We start from the raw sequence: 14,578 nt of genomic DNA, 5'->3' as shown, positions 1-14,578 counted from the left end.
AATAAAGAAATAAAGGTTAAAAAAAATAATAAGCTGAAAAAGACTACCCTGGAAGAAAATATTTCTACCTATCGTCAGGTGAAGCAATAATAATCGGAAACGTAAATAAAATCTGTCAGTATTCTAAATTTACAAATCTGCTTCACACAGCCTATTTTCTGCCATAAAACATAGCAATTAAACGTAACAAAGGTCAACCAGATTTTTCGAGGCTTACGAAGAGAATACCTTTTATGACAACGTGGATGTCACATGTTCTGTTATTGCCCGAGGGGTCCGTGGCTGTATACTGCACTACAGTCTCCCCATGAGGGAAAAGGTCTCCTGGTGTATGGCTTCTGGTGATGATCAATACAGCCCCTAGAAGGGAAAGAAGGGATCTAGTTGTGGGGTGACTGGTCTGCGGTCACTTTACTTCTCACTTTTTTTGATCTGAATTTTCATTTTCTATTTATGCAAACCAGATGGGCACGCAACTTATGCTGATTTGGCCACTGGCGAGAAACAAACGATGTTACGCTCTAAGGCAGAAGTAGCAGACTCAAAAGGTTCGTTAGATTAAGGCAATTCTTGCTGAATCGAATGGGTCAGTCTGTCGGGACCCTGGAGAAACTTAATTAAGCCATCTATGTAATTTGCATTTTTTATTATTATTTACTGGGCGTTAGTGAAACCTCTAACATGAAATTCAGTTGTGTTTGCTCTTTTTTTTTTTTTTCTGCTGTCCTATGAACTTTTATCATTTCGGGGGCGTACGTTTAAGAAATGAGCATGAATACATAAACTGTACTAAAGGTACGAATCAAATGCATAGTTTATGCCTTCAGGCATAATATAAGCTTAGAGATTCAGTGAATTTATAGAAATCTTCAAGTCCTCCTAGTACAGGTTGAATAAATGTCCGCTAAATACTGAATGAAGGCAGGGAACCTAAAGAATGGGTAAGATTAATAATATTAAATGACATGTAATTATCCTAGATTAAAACATATTACCTTATGTGATTATTCATACCACTTAGACAAGATGTAATTTGCTTTTCATTTCTTTTATCCTTTCAAAAGCTTTTAAGGGGTGCCTGCGGGTCTCAGGTGCTTAAGCGTCCAGCTTTAGCTCAGATCATGATCTCATGGTTCAGGAGTTCAAGACCCAGATGGAGCATAGAGCTATCAGCATAGAGCCCGCTTTCGATCCTCTGGCCCCCTCGCTCCCTGTCCCTCCCCCACCCTATCTCTCACTTTCGCTCAAAAATAAACGTTTTAAAAAAGCTTTTAAAAAGGAAACATAATTCAGTGTTACCATGCTGACCACAAAATCCCTGGGCTCGCACCTGAGTTGTCTGAGAACTGAGGCTCATCCCAGGTTGCAGCATGCTCCTTCTCCGAGACCTGCATCGGAGGTGGGGATCTGCACCGGTCTATGCTAGGCGGTTCCACGTCTAAAAGACAGGAAAGCAGACAAAGAAGTCACAAGTGATATTCAAAAATGACGAGGAGGTTTGCATAAGAGAACTGAAGTCTACTTGTGCTGGCAGAGAGCCTTGACCTTGTTAGCACAAGGCTGGCCCTGGAGCTCCTTTGACAATGAGAGTTTGTTATCCCTCGTCTCAAGGCAGGAGAGAGAGCTGGTTCTTGCTATACTTCCCTCTGCCTGTTGAAGAAGAAATGTATCTAGAAAGGTGTCTAAAATCTAAAATACCCTATGCACAGTGCTATCAAAGGCAATTCTGGATGCGGCCAGGAAGTGAAGAGAACCTTCCCAGAGAAGTGGGAGGAGTGAAATGACCAAATCTCAGAGTACGCAAATAAAGGGACTCATCTGAGGTCACTAAGCTAGAAAATTGCAACCGCAGGCATCCAGACCAGGGTGTTTCTTTACATGATCTATGAAAACACACACTCAGAAATTAAATGAGCTGTATCTATGAGAATGTAGAGGTTTCTGTTTTACACTACGTCTTATGAATAAATTCCATTTTCTCTTTTCCTCATGCTTCTCATTTCATTGGTTTAGCACCTTTGGTTTGACTCCTTTTCTAGACTGTAAACTCTGGGGACCAGTGACGAAGTCTCTCTTGCTCACAGTTAGGTTTCCACTGCATAGCATAGCACCTGGCCTGTCACACAGGCTCAGAAAAACTTGCTGAACAAAGAAAAAAGTGAAAAAAAATGCTCGGTGGAGGTCTGTGCGCTTGAAGAGTGACTCAATCGAGTCAATTTACAGTTAAACTGAAGAATCTGGTGGTATTTACTATTTTCCCAAAGACATTGCAAATCGGTTCTTTCCAAGATTTTCTACACTTATCTGATTCTAGACGAATATTTTAAAGTCGAACTGCAGGTACGAGAGGGTGCTAAGACTCAGTCAATTACTGTCAAAAGAATGGGAGGTACCAGCGGAGGCGTGGTGTCCAAAGGAGAGAGAGAAAGCCTATTTCAAAGCAAGTGAGGCAGTATTCCCTGGAAAGCTAAGCCAAAGCACTCCTGCCTCCTCTCATTTATCAATAAGACACCCACACCCTGTCATCTGAGGAAACAAGAAAATGCAGGCTTTAGAATATTTTCTCTGTCTCTTATCTTTCTCTCTCTCTCTTCCCTCCCTCTCTCCTCGTCTCCCTTTCTCTCACCTTCTCCCGCTTCCTCGTCTTTCCCAGGTCACCTCTCTCTTTCACACTTATGAAAACTGAGCTAGTGTCTAGTCAGACGCTTGAGTACATATTTTACATTTCACTGTGCTGACTCTTCATGGTGAAACATTGAAACTTGGCAAATGCTTGAACCACAATGCCATGTTTAAGATCATAGCACCACAAAAAATGAATCTAGCATCTTTTACATATGGCTGGCCAAGTTCATGCTTAAAACAAGTGAGAAAGCATTTAAAATACCTAAGCACTCTGAAATGAATTAGAGGGATTTTCACTTGAGTCTCTTTCTATGCACTTCTACCAAAACCTATCATTTCTAGGGTCAGGAGCCAGTCTGACTATACATTAGTTATTTCAAGAAGTTATGTAAAATTCTTAACATAAAATGAACTTGTTGTGTTAAAATTTTAAACAAACAGATTAAAATATATGAGGTGAATATTGCTAAATGTCAATATGCTTACACAGAACTTAATGTGAGTTAGGCACTAGTTCGAGTGGTTTATATATTTTAACTAATTAAAAGCCTTACAATAACCCTATATGCTACTTTTGGATGAAGCAGATTGGGTTCAGAGTCTGTGCTCTTGACCACTACAGGCTGCTACATATCCTATTTCTCCACATATTACCTCTTGGTGGTGGGTACCTGGTATCTACTGAATATCTACTGACTTGATTGAAAGTACAAAGAGCAATTGGAAGACTAAGAAATAAACCAGCACCCCATCCAAAATAAGGACTGATCTACAGCAGCGGTTGTGAGGGTGAAGAGACTAGGGCAGATTTCTGAAACAATATGTAGATGAAACCAGAAGAACTTGAGAAATAATTGAATGTTGGTGATGGAAGGAGAGGAGTGAGGGATTTTTGCATGGTAGGTAGGTGGTTGGTTGTGCCATTCTGAGCTAAGAAATATACTAGGTTTGGGTGAGTCTGAAATGCCTGTAAGACATTTACCTGGGAATGTTGAATAGGCAGTTCTATATATTGGTTTGAATTTCAGAAAATAGATCTAAGCTTCAGATTGAACTCTGGAAGTTGTCAGTTAACAAAATCACCAGAAAAACTAGAGAGAGAGAGAGAGAGAGAGAGAGAAAGAAAAGAAGGCTAAGGCTGGAACCTTGGGGATGATCCACATTTGAGAGCCGGTCTGAGGAAGAGAAGCCATGTAGGAAAGAGATAAAGAAGGAGAAATGAGAAAAACAGGTTGTGGAACCAAGACAGACTGCTGTCAGATAAGCTAGGGAAGGAGACAGTTTCGATAAGGAGTGTGTGGTTAATAAAATCTAAGGTGATAAAATCTAAGGAAAGATTATGTAATATAAGAACAAAAAAGTGTGCAGTAGAAATAACTCTAGAGACCAGTGATGCCTCTGATGAAAGTAGTTAGTATGTGAGTGAAGGGGACGAGAGTCACTTGAGTGACTTTGAATATAAATGGCCGTGGAGACAAAACAGATGACAATTACTGGGAACTTTTCCAAAGGCTCATATTGGAAGAAATCAAAGAGAGGCAGCAATGGTTAAAGAGGATGTAGGTTTCAAAGAGGGAGTGGCATGGGCAGGTTTCAAAGCCAGCCGGGAGAATCGGGGGGAGCGAGTTGTTGAAGATAAAGGAGAAGCCAAGCCCTTGGACTACTGGATTATTTTCGCAATCCTACTCAAGCAATTTTGTGACTTACCGACAACCTTGACGTGGAAAGTGCAGCTGGCTTGGTTGCTGGATAGGTCAACGGCTGTATAGGTGATAGCAACATCTCCAATTGGGAAGAGGTAAGGTGGGGTGAAAGCTGGATGAACATGGATGGATACCTTGTAGAGATAAATAAATATTTTGAAAGTTAAGGTTAATACTGACAGTGTATTTACTCTTCTTATATTTAAATATTATTAGGGAAAATAAAATTTAAAATGGCACAATTAATATTTCATATATATATAGTGAAACGGAAAAAAAAAATCAGACACAGCCTTTTAGTATGTTTCTTTCCAGACTACTATTTACATAGTTTGTGCAGCTGACATACACATGGAATATTATTCTTTGTTTTTTAAACATAATATCTTAAAACACTCTTTATTCTGTTACGTAGTCTTTAGAATTCAAGATTAAATGTCTCTGTAATTTTCTATAGAATAAATATATGGTAATTTAAAAAAATCTATTGAAGGACATTTAAATTGGTCCCAAATTTTACTATACCAAACAATACTGGGGTGAACAGTTTTGAACAGGTAATTCTAAAATATTTTTATTATGTCTTTATAATACATTTCCAGAACAGAATTACTAACCAGAAGTCATTAACAATGTACCGATAGATAATACAAAATTCCTTTCCCAAAACACGGTAGTAATTTGCATTCCCATTTGTCAGTATTTGAGAGTCAATGTGAAAGTTCCCACTCTAAGTTCTCTGACCTATATTAAATACTATTACTTTTTGGTAACTCAAAAATATGACACCAGGTTGTTGTTTTAACTCACAGTTTCTTAATGCCTTATACCGAGATTAAAATCTCACATGTTTGCATGATATGGAAATATGGACATATTCATTCCTTTTTTTTTTTAAGTTTATTTATTTTGAGAGATCACGACCTGAGCCAAAATGAAGAGTGGGATGCTTAACCTACTAAGACACCGAGGCCCCCCTGTTCTTTTCTTTTTGAGTGATATGCTTGCCTTCTTAGTCCCTTTGAAAATTATGTTATAAGATAACATAACATGAACATGTCAGGTAATACATATTCCTCACTTTTGACACTTCCGAAGCATTTTTTTTTCAAGTTTGCTATTTGTCTTTTAATTTAGAAAATTTTTAAAATGCAAATTTAGAAATACTTTTGTAGTCAAATACCCTGGTCTTTTCAATTGCACCGTTAAAAATATTTCAACACACAGGTGCTGCATTTAGTGTGACTTCTCATTAGATCCTGAAATGTGTCCCTGTGCTCTTCTTAGAGCTTGATGACGATCATGATGAAGGTAACAACAATGCATGCATGTTTTCATGGGCCCTTTAGTGAAAAGTAAAAACCACACATGACGGACTGATCGTTCAACACTTACATCACCTACTAGATGTCACATTTGCACTTTTAAATTCACATGTAAAAGTTACCTTGTCTTTAGTTACCTAAAATACCATAGGATCTCATTTAATGCAGACTCTAAGAAAACAAAAAAGCAAACGCATAGATACAGAGAAGAGATGGTGGTTGTCAGAGGAGGGGATGGGGGTAGGGGTGGGGGTGGTGAAATGGGCAAAGGGTTAGGGTACAAACTTCCATTTATAAAATAAATAAATCTGCTGGATGTGTGATGGGTTTTAAAGAGGGCACTTGTGCCTGGGTGGCTCAGTTGGTTAAGCATCTGACTTCAGCTCAGATCATGAACTCATGGTTCCTGAGTTCGAGCCTTGCTTCGGATGAGCTTGAGCTCTGCTTTGGGTGAGTCCTGCTTCTTTCTCTCCCTCTCTCTCTCTCTGCCCCTTGTAGGATTCTCTCTCTCTCTCTCTCTCTCTCTCTCTCTCTCTCTCTCTCCCTCTCCCTCTCTCTCTCCCTCCCTCTCTCTCTCTCCCCCTCTCTCTCTGCCCTTTGCTCACTTGTGCCCTCTCTTGCACAAAAAAAAAAAAAGAAGGAAAGAAAAAGGAGGTCTCTTGTTATGATGAGCACTGGGTGTTGTATATAATTGATGAATCACTAAATTCTACTCCTGAAACCAATACTGCACTCAGTAAATAACATAAAGTAAACAAAAATAAAAAAAATAGGGGTGTCTGGGTGGCTCAGTTGGTTAAGCATCCGACTCGACTTCAGCTCACAATGTGTGGGTTCGAGCCCTGCATCAGGCTCTGTGCTGACAGTGCAGAGCCTGCTTGGGATTCTCTGTCTCCCTCTCTCTCTGCCTCTCTCAAGAATAAATAAATAAACATTTAGAAAAAATAAAACATTAAAAAAATACCCTCCCCCCACACAAAAAAAGAAGCTGGTTTTACACAACACACACACACACATACACACACACTCTCTCTCAATCAATCAATCAATCAATCCTGAGAATGTAACCCATAGTTAATTTTTTTAAGTTACCTTGATTATAAGTATATTTAACACAACTATCAGAACAGTTTTGTGTGTGTGTTGTGGGCCCCACCCCAGTATATCCTGTCTGCCATGATTTGTACATATTTATATGCAGCTGTGAAAACAATGTACCATAAAAGTATCTTCACGTATGTGAATACTAACAGTACAGGTTCAAGGGGAGTTAAATCATAAATTAGTTTCTTTTCCAACATCTGATGGATAACTATCTCAAGCTACTGTATATATAATATTAAAATATTGTATTCTGAATAAAATACTGTGTTAGAAAATGCTGAATTAAAAACACTGAAATCTCCTTCAGCTTGGCCAATATGCAGTCGTTTGGGGCTCATATTTTAAAAGGTATGTTCATAAATAGGAATTAAGATCGCTTCTATATCTTCTTTTTCTTAAAAGATCACTGGAGCCTAGTAAGAAGCAAAGAATTTTTAGTCAAGTAATCTTAGTGGATATACAATACAACAAGTCCACGGAATAAAAGTTTCCGTTTTAGAGATTTTTTTTCTGATTTCTAGCTAAAAATTCAAGGTGAATCATTCTTTTATCCAATGAGGCATTAATATTTATGAGTAGAGTTTATACAGAAAGTACTATCATGAGGGTATTAGTAAATCTTCAATATCGCACATATTTGCAGCGCATTCAGAATCCACTTGAAAAGGATGCAAATATTTGCACAAACCTTACCTTTTCCCCAGAGTTGTCGTTAGCTGTGGGGATTTGCCAAGTGATATTGGCGGAGTCTTGCTGTTCCTGGGTCTTCGCCTCTATGTCCTTGGGACAGCTGATCTGAGGGGCCTCCACATCTGACTCAGAAAATGCACAAATCGATATATAGATTGATATGTAATTCTAAGTCATTTAGGAAAGAGGCAAAAATATATGAATACTCTGTGACTCATGTTTTTGTTTATTTATTTTGAGAGAGGAGAGAACACCAGTGGGGATGGGGCAAAGAGAGAGAGAGGGCGAGAGAAACCCAAGCAGGCTCCGTACGGTCAGCATAGAGTAGCCCCAGTTGTCTAGCCCCAATGCGGGGCTAGATCTCATGACCCATGCGATCATGACCTTAGCCAAAACCAAGAGTCACTGGCTCAAGTGACTGAGCCCTCCAGGCACTCGTGACTCATTTTTTACACTGCAATTCCAGATTAATTTGGAATGTACAACTGCCTTCAGCATGGCTTATGAGGCCCTTCCTGAAGTGGAACCTGCTGACCTCTTAGCTTCATCTCTTACGGTTCCCCTACTGGAACTCACTCTCCAAGCTGGATAGTCTCATTCCCATGGAAACCCCGTGGTCTTTCCTGTACCGGAGCCTTTGCCCATGTTCTTCTCTGTGCCTGAGTCAGTGCCCTCTTCCTGTTTTACTTAGATAACTCCTATTTGTCTTTTAGCTCACAGATTAGACACAATCTCCTCAGGAAATGCTCCCTCCAAAGGGGCCCCCACAGCCTTCTGTCCTTCCTGACCAGACAACTTGCCATCAGGAAACTGAGTTTCTCCTCCAACAGAATTCAAATTCTTTGAAGGCTAGGGTATCTCTTGTCCCATTGTGTTACATAGTGCCTGGCACACACTAGAAGCCTGATAGATACTTTTTGAATGAAATAAAGAAACAATCAAAAAAACCTGGGGCGCCTGGGTGGCTCATTCGGTTAAACGTCCACTGTGGCTCAGGTCACGATCTTGCGGTTTGTGAGTTCGAGCCCTGTGTCGGACTCTGTGCTAACAGCCCAGAGCCTGCTTCTGATTCTATGTCTCCCTCTCTGCCCCTCCCCTGCTTGCATTCTATCTGTCTGTCTGTCTGTCTCTGTCTCTCTCTCTCTTTCAAATATAAATAAATATTTTAAAAATTAACAAAAAAGAAACAAACAAAAACTAAATGTTGACTGTGGCAGGAAAGAACCACGCTTGAAAACAAGGCTGTCAAGTAGAATTAATTAGCGGTGCTAACATGAACTGTCAAAACAAGAAATTAAAGCCAATGTATTTTTTGCAGTGTGAAACTCTATGGTACAAATACTGAGTTAGAGCTGGTAACATAAACACAATCCACATCAGTCACTGTAGAGCTAAATTCTGAATATATAATATAAAAATCCCTTATTTTATGTTATGTTAAATTAGGTCTTCTGTAACTTGCAGGTGAATATATCCGAGTTGATACAGTCTGTGTCTCTTCTTGTTTCTTTGAAACTTCATACAATTTATATTTTCTTTTTTTCCTGGAGGGAGCTTATCCTTGGACACTTCTTCCCCACAAATATGCATTAACATATTGACTCTGAAAATCTAAAAGAGTAGCTGACTTTTATTCATACTTGACTAATACTTTTAACTGGATTTGGGATTGAAAGTTTATATCCATTTTCTTTCTGTATTCTTTGGACATTGCTGTATTTCCTTCTGGCATTTATAGCTGGAAATGAGAAGTATAATGTAAGTCTGGTTCTTGTTTCTTCTGTGCAATTTCTCTTTTTTCTCTGGAAACTCATTTAAGACTTTCTCGCTTGTTTTTGTGCCAATACCATACTGTCTTGATAATTACAGCTTTGTAGCAAAGGCTAAAGTCTGGGATTGTGATGCCTCCCGCTTTGGTCTTCTTCACTACCACTTTGGCTATTCGGGGTCTTTTGTGGTTCCATACAAATTTTAGGATTGCTTGTTCTAGCTTCGAGAAGAATGCTGGTGCAATTTTGATTGGGATTGCATTGAATGTGTAGATAGCTTTGGGTAGTATTGACATTTTAACAATATTTATTCTTCCAATCCATGAGCACGGAATGTTTTCCCATTTCTTTATATCTTCTTCAATTTCCCTCATAAGCTTTCTATAGTTTTCAGCATACAGATCTTGTACATCTTTGGTTAGATTTATTCCTAGGTATTTTATGCTCCTTGGTGCAATTGTGAATGGGATCAGTTTCTGTATTTGTCTTTCTGTTGCTTCATTATTAGTGTATAAGAATGCAACTGATTTCTGTACATTGATTTTGTATCCTGCGACTTTGCTGAATTCATGTATCAGTTCTAGCAGACTTTTGGTGGAGTCTATCGGATTTTCCATGTATAATATCGTGTCATCTGCAAAAAATGAAAGCTTGACTTCATCTTTGCCAATTTTGATGACTTTGATTTCCTTTTGTTGTCTAATTGCTGATGCTAGCACTTCCAACACTATGTTAAACAAAAGCGGTGAGAGTGGACATCCCTGTCGTGTTCCTGATCTCAGGGGGAAAGCTCTCAGTTTTTCCCCACTGAGGATGATATTAGCTGTGGGCTTTTCATAAATGGCTTTTATGATGTTTAAGTATGTTCCTTCTATCTTGACTTTCTCGAGGGTTTTTATTAAGAAAGGATGCTGAATTTTGTCAAATGCTTTTTCTGCATTGATTGACAGGATCATATGGTTCTTATCTTTTCTTTTATTAATGTGTTGTATCACATTGATTGGTTTGCGAGTATTGAACCAGCTGTGCAGCCCAGGAATGAATCCCACTTGATCATGGTGAATAATTCTCTTTATATGCTGTTGAATTCGATTTGCTAGTATCTTATTAAGAATTTTTGCATCCATATTTATCAGGGATATTGGCCTGTAGTTCTCTTTTTTTGCTGGGTCTCTGTCTGGTTTAGGAATCAAAGTAATGCTGGCTTCATAGAATGAGTCTGGAAGTTTTCCTTCCCTTTCTATTTTTTGGAACAGCTTGAGAAAGATAGGTATTACCTCTGCTTTAAATGTCTGGCAGAATTTCCCAGGGAAGCCACTGGTCCTGGACTCTTATTTGTTGGGAGATGTTTGATAACTGATTCAATTTCTTCACCAGTTGTGGGTCTGTTCAAATTTTCTATTTCTTCCCATTTGAGTTTTGGAAGCGTGTGGGTGTTTAGGAATTTGTCCATTTCTTCCAGGTTGTCCAGTTTGTTGGCATATAATTTTTCATAGTATTCCCTGATAATTGCTTATATTTATGAGGGATTGGTTGTAATAATTCCATTTTCATTCATGATTTTATCTATTTGGGTCCAATGGAATAGAACAGAGACTCCAAATTGGACCCACAAATGTATGGCCAACTAATCTTTGACAAATCAGGAAAGAATATCCAATGGAAAAAAGACAGTCTCTTTAACAAATGCTGCTGGGAGAGCTGGACAGTAAGAATGAAGGACAGAAGAATGAAACTAGACCACTTTCTTACACCATTCACAAAAATAAACTCAAAATGGATGAAGGACCTGAATGTGAGACAGGAAGCCATCAAAACCCTAGAGGAGAAAGCAGGGAAAAAACCTCTCTGACCTCAGCCGCAGCATTTTCTTACTTGACACATCTCCAAAGGCAAGGGAATTAAAAGCAAAAATGAACTACTGGGACCTCCTCAAGATAAAAACCTTCTGCACTGTAAATGAAACAATAAAACGAAAAGGCAACCAACGGAATGGGAAAAGATATTTGCAAATGACATATCAGACAAAGGGCTGGTATCCAAAGTCTATAAAGAGCTCACCAAACTCCACACCCAAAAAACAAATAATCCAGTGAAGAAATGGGCAGAGGACATGCATAGACACTTCTCTAAAGAAGACATCCGGATGGCCAACAGGCACATGAAAAGATGCTCAATGTCACTCTTCATCAGGGAAATACAAATCAAAACCACACTGAGATACCACCTCACGCCAGTCACAGTGGCTAAAATGAACAAATCAGGAGACTACAGATGCTGGAAAGGATGTGGAGAAACAGAAACCCTCTTGCACTGTTGGTGGGAATGCAAACTTGTAGAGCCACTCTGGAAAACAATGTGGAGGTCCCTCAAAAAAATTAAAAATAGATCTACCTTATGACCCTGCAATAGCACTTCTAGGAATGTACCCAAGGGATACAGGAATACTGATGCATAAGGGCACTTGTACCCCAATGTTTACAGCAGCACTCTCAACAATAGCCAAATTATGGAAAAAGCCTAAATGTCCATCAACTGACAAATGGATAAAGAAGATGTGGTTTATATACACAATGGAATACTACGCGGCAATGAAAAGGAATGAAATCTGGCCATTTGTAGCAACGTGGATGGAACTGGAGAGTGTTATGCTAAGTGAAATAAGTCAGGCATAGAAAGACAGGTACCATATTTTTTTACTCATATGTGGATCCTGAGAAACTTAACAGAAGACTACGGGGGAGGAGAAGGGGGAAAAGTTATATAGAGAGAAGGAGGCAAATCATAAGAGACTCTTAAATACTGAGAACAAAGTGAGGGTTGATAGGGGGTGAGGGGGAGGGGAAAGTGGATGATGGGCATTGAGGAGGGCACCTGCTGGGATGAGCTCTCGGTGTTGTATGGAAACCAATTTGACAATAAATTATACATATATACATATATATCTACTTTATATGTATATTATATCTATACATATGTATGTATATATGTGTGTCCATATATATATATATGCGCATATATATATATATGCGCATATATATATATATATATATATATATATATATATATAAAACTTTCTTGTTAAACTCTGGAACTCAGAAATTTCACCAGTAGTGAAAATATCCTGCCGTCCTGGGCTATGATTGATCTCAAGTTTAGCCCAGAGAAACTTCCTTCTGCTGGTAGGAAAGTTTTTCTCCTCCATCTACTCCTCTCGCTGCTTCTGGAACTCGTTAGTAAATGGATACTGGGTTTTTAAAAATCTATCACTGGTATCTCTTAACTTCCATCTTTTTAGTTTGATCCATTGGGATATTCAAGTTCGTTGTGTATTATTTCTCCGTTCTGAGGGAACTCTCAGTTTGGTTCTTCAAATCGCTAATACTGTTTTCAACAATATCCACTCCACTTTATTTATCCTTCTCTTAGAGATATTTATGATGCTTTTACTTCTAAGAACTCTTTCTTGTTTTTAAAATCCCCTTTTATGTAGCAGGCTATGCTTGCTGCCAGTCAGATGGCAATATTCTATGAAAGTAATGGGATGCTCATGTCTCTTTAATTTTTTATTTTTTTTTTTAACTCATGCCTCTTTAAACTGATTTAGTCCTGCATTATATGGGCCATTAAAATTCTTCAAAGATCTCCATCTCCTGGTGGAAAACTTACCTCATTTCCAGCTTGAAAATTATCCTTATTTTTCTATTTCTTCTGTCATTGCCTGGCAAATTATAATCGGATTCTGTAAATCCATCATTTTGAAACAGAAACCCTCATAGATCATATTAGGATAATACCCACCACTGTATCATGGGTTTGCAGCAAAAGCTGCAACGAGGCACAGCCCCACACTATACCAGTATATCGTTATATAGGAATCTGGTTTTCAGCCCGATGGATGTAGGGGACCTACCTTTACAAACAGCTGTCTGAACTCTGGCACTCCACTTTCCAGAGGTGGTACATCTCACTTCTTCTCTGACGCCTGATAAGATGAATCCTCTGCGGCAACTCAGTTGACAAATTGTCCCAGGTCTGGCAGGCTGCTTGCCACAGCTGGCCGGGAAGATGATGACACCTTTGGGCTTCTGAAACGTGGGGCAGTGGCGCTCTATTGTAGGGAAGTGAAAGAGTGTTACTTGCATTTCCACAAATTTCAAGAAAAATACGATTGTGCTGCCTTGGAACTGATGTAAGTCACTAAACGGTATCTGTTGATGACACTGAACCTATGATAGATTATAAACAACACTGAGCTGTTCTCTCTCTGGTTATCTCATGTTATTTTGCCAGTGCATCAACACCTTGAAAAACGTCTTATATTTTAATTAATGCCAACTGTGACTGTTATCACTTTCAGTTTGTGGAACATTTAAGGTTCTGAAGTATGAAAGAGTAAACAGAGTTCCGCGTTCATGGATTAAGCAAAATATTCAGCAGTCTCCATTTTATGAATTTTTATTGGTTCCATCTTTATTTAAGTGGGCACATTGTGAGAAAAGTTTTTATTCCCTCCCTCAAATCACTGTGTCATAATCGGGGCCCTGACCCTTAATGTTATCTTTGGAATCAATGAAGAATAACAAATGAAGGGGGCAGAAGGCAAACAAAATGGAAAGCCAAGACTAAGACCTAATGTAGGGTGTGTGTGTGTGTGTGTGTGTGTCTGCCCATATACACATTTATTTGTTGTAGGAATGATTCTCCCGGCAGCAGTGCTAACATCTTTAGTTTGCATCTCCCATGTAATAATCGCTAACACGTATGTACTATGTGCTGGTCATTGTTCTAAGTGCTTTACAAGCATCGACTCATTCAATCCTATGCACTAAGGGGTATTGTTACCATTCCCATTTACAAACAAGAGTCCCAAGGCACAACTATGGGGAAGTTACCCACAATCTACATTCTTGAGGTCACCCCGCAGCTAAGTGGCAGACTCTCTGTGCCCCTAAACACTTCACCACCAGGCCTCCTCCCTGAAATTTCTTTTAACCGTCTGTGCCGGCAAATGCAATTGTTCCTGAGAAATTGGTTTCTTTCTTTTATTTTCGCCCAGTATGTGCCGAATGACTGCCCAGCCTTGCTGTTCGGCTGTGATGAAGAGCAAAACACAGAGCCAAATTTGCGGTTCAAATGTAATGACTACGTGGGGCTCAATATCCCTTATTTATGGATGGCTCTTCATAAATTAAGAAAATTATTCTGTTGGCTGTGATAATTGTTGAAGATTTTGTTCCCTATTAATATTCTCTTTTTTATTGTTTGCTTACGGTATTTGGGGTAAACATGTCTTTAATTATTTATATAGTCTAATCTGCTGATTTTATGTCTGCTGCTTTTATACTTAAGTCCTGAAATT

General features: G+C 38.9%; 1 protein-coding gene across 2 annotated transcripts in view; it reads right to left on the bottom strand.

Moving 5' to 3' along the window:
* The window catches only part of SVEP1 (sushi, von Willebrand factor type A, EGF and pentraxin domain containing 1), a 200,867-nt gene that overhangs the window by 110,437 nt on the left and 75,852 nt on the right, over positions 1-14,578 (bottom strand). For both annotated transcript variants that reach the window (XM_058694597.1, XM_058694596.1), the window contains exons 7-11: positions 13,130-13,327; positions 7,451-7,569; positions 4,333-4,462; positions 1,331-1,438; positions 229-360 (exon numbers count right to left, since the gene is read on the bottom strand). In XM_058694597.1, coding sequence (XP_058550580.1) covers positions 229-360; positions 1,331-1,438; positions 4,333-4,462; positions 7,451-7,569; positions 13,130-13,327 — 687 coding nt within the window. The remainder of the gene's footprint in view (positions 1-228; positions 361-1,330; positions 1,439-4,332; positions 4,463-7,450; positions 7,570-13,129; positions 13,328-14,578) is intronic.

Source organism: Neofelis nebulosa, chromosome 12, assembly GCF_028018385.1.
Source record: "Neofelis nebulosa isolate mNeoNeb1 chromosome 12, mNeoNeb1.pri, whole genome shotgun sequence".
Taxonomy (NCBI): Eukaryota; Metazoa; Chordata; class Mammalia; order Carnivora; family Felidae; genus Neofelis; species Neofelis nebulosa.
This window is presented reverse-complemented; position numbering and strand designations above follow the sequence as displayed.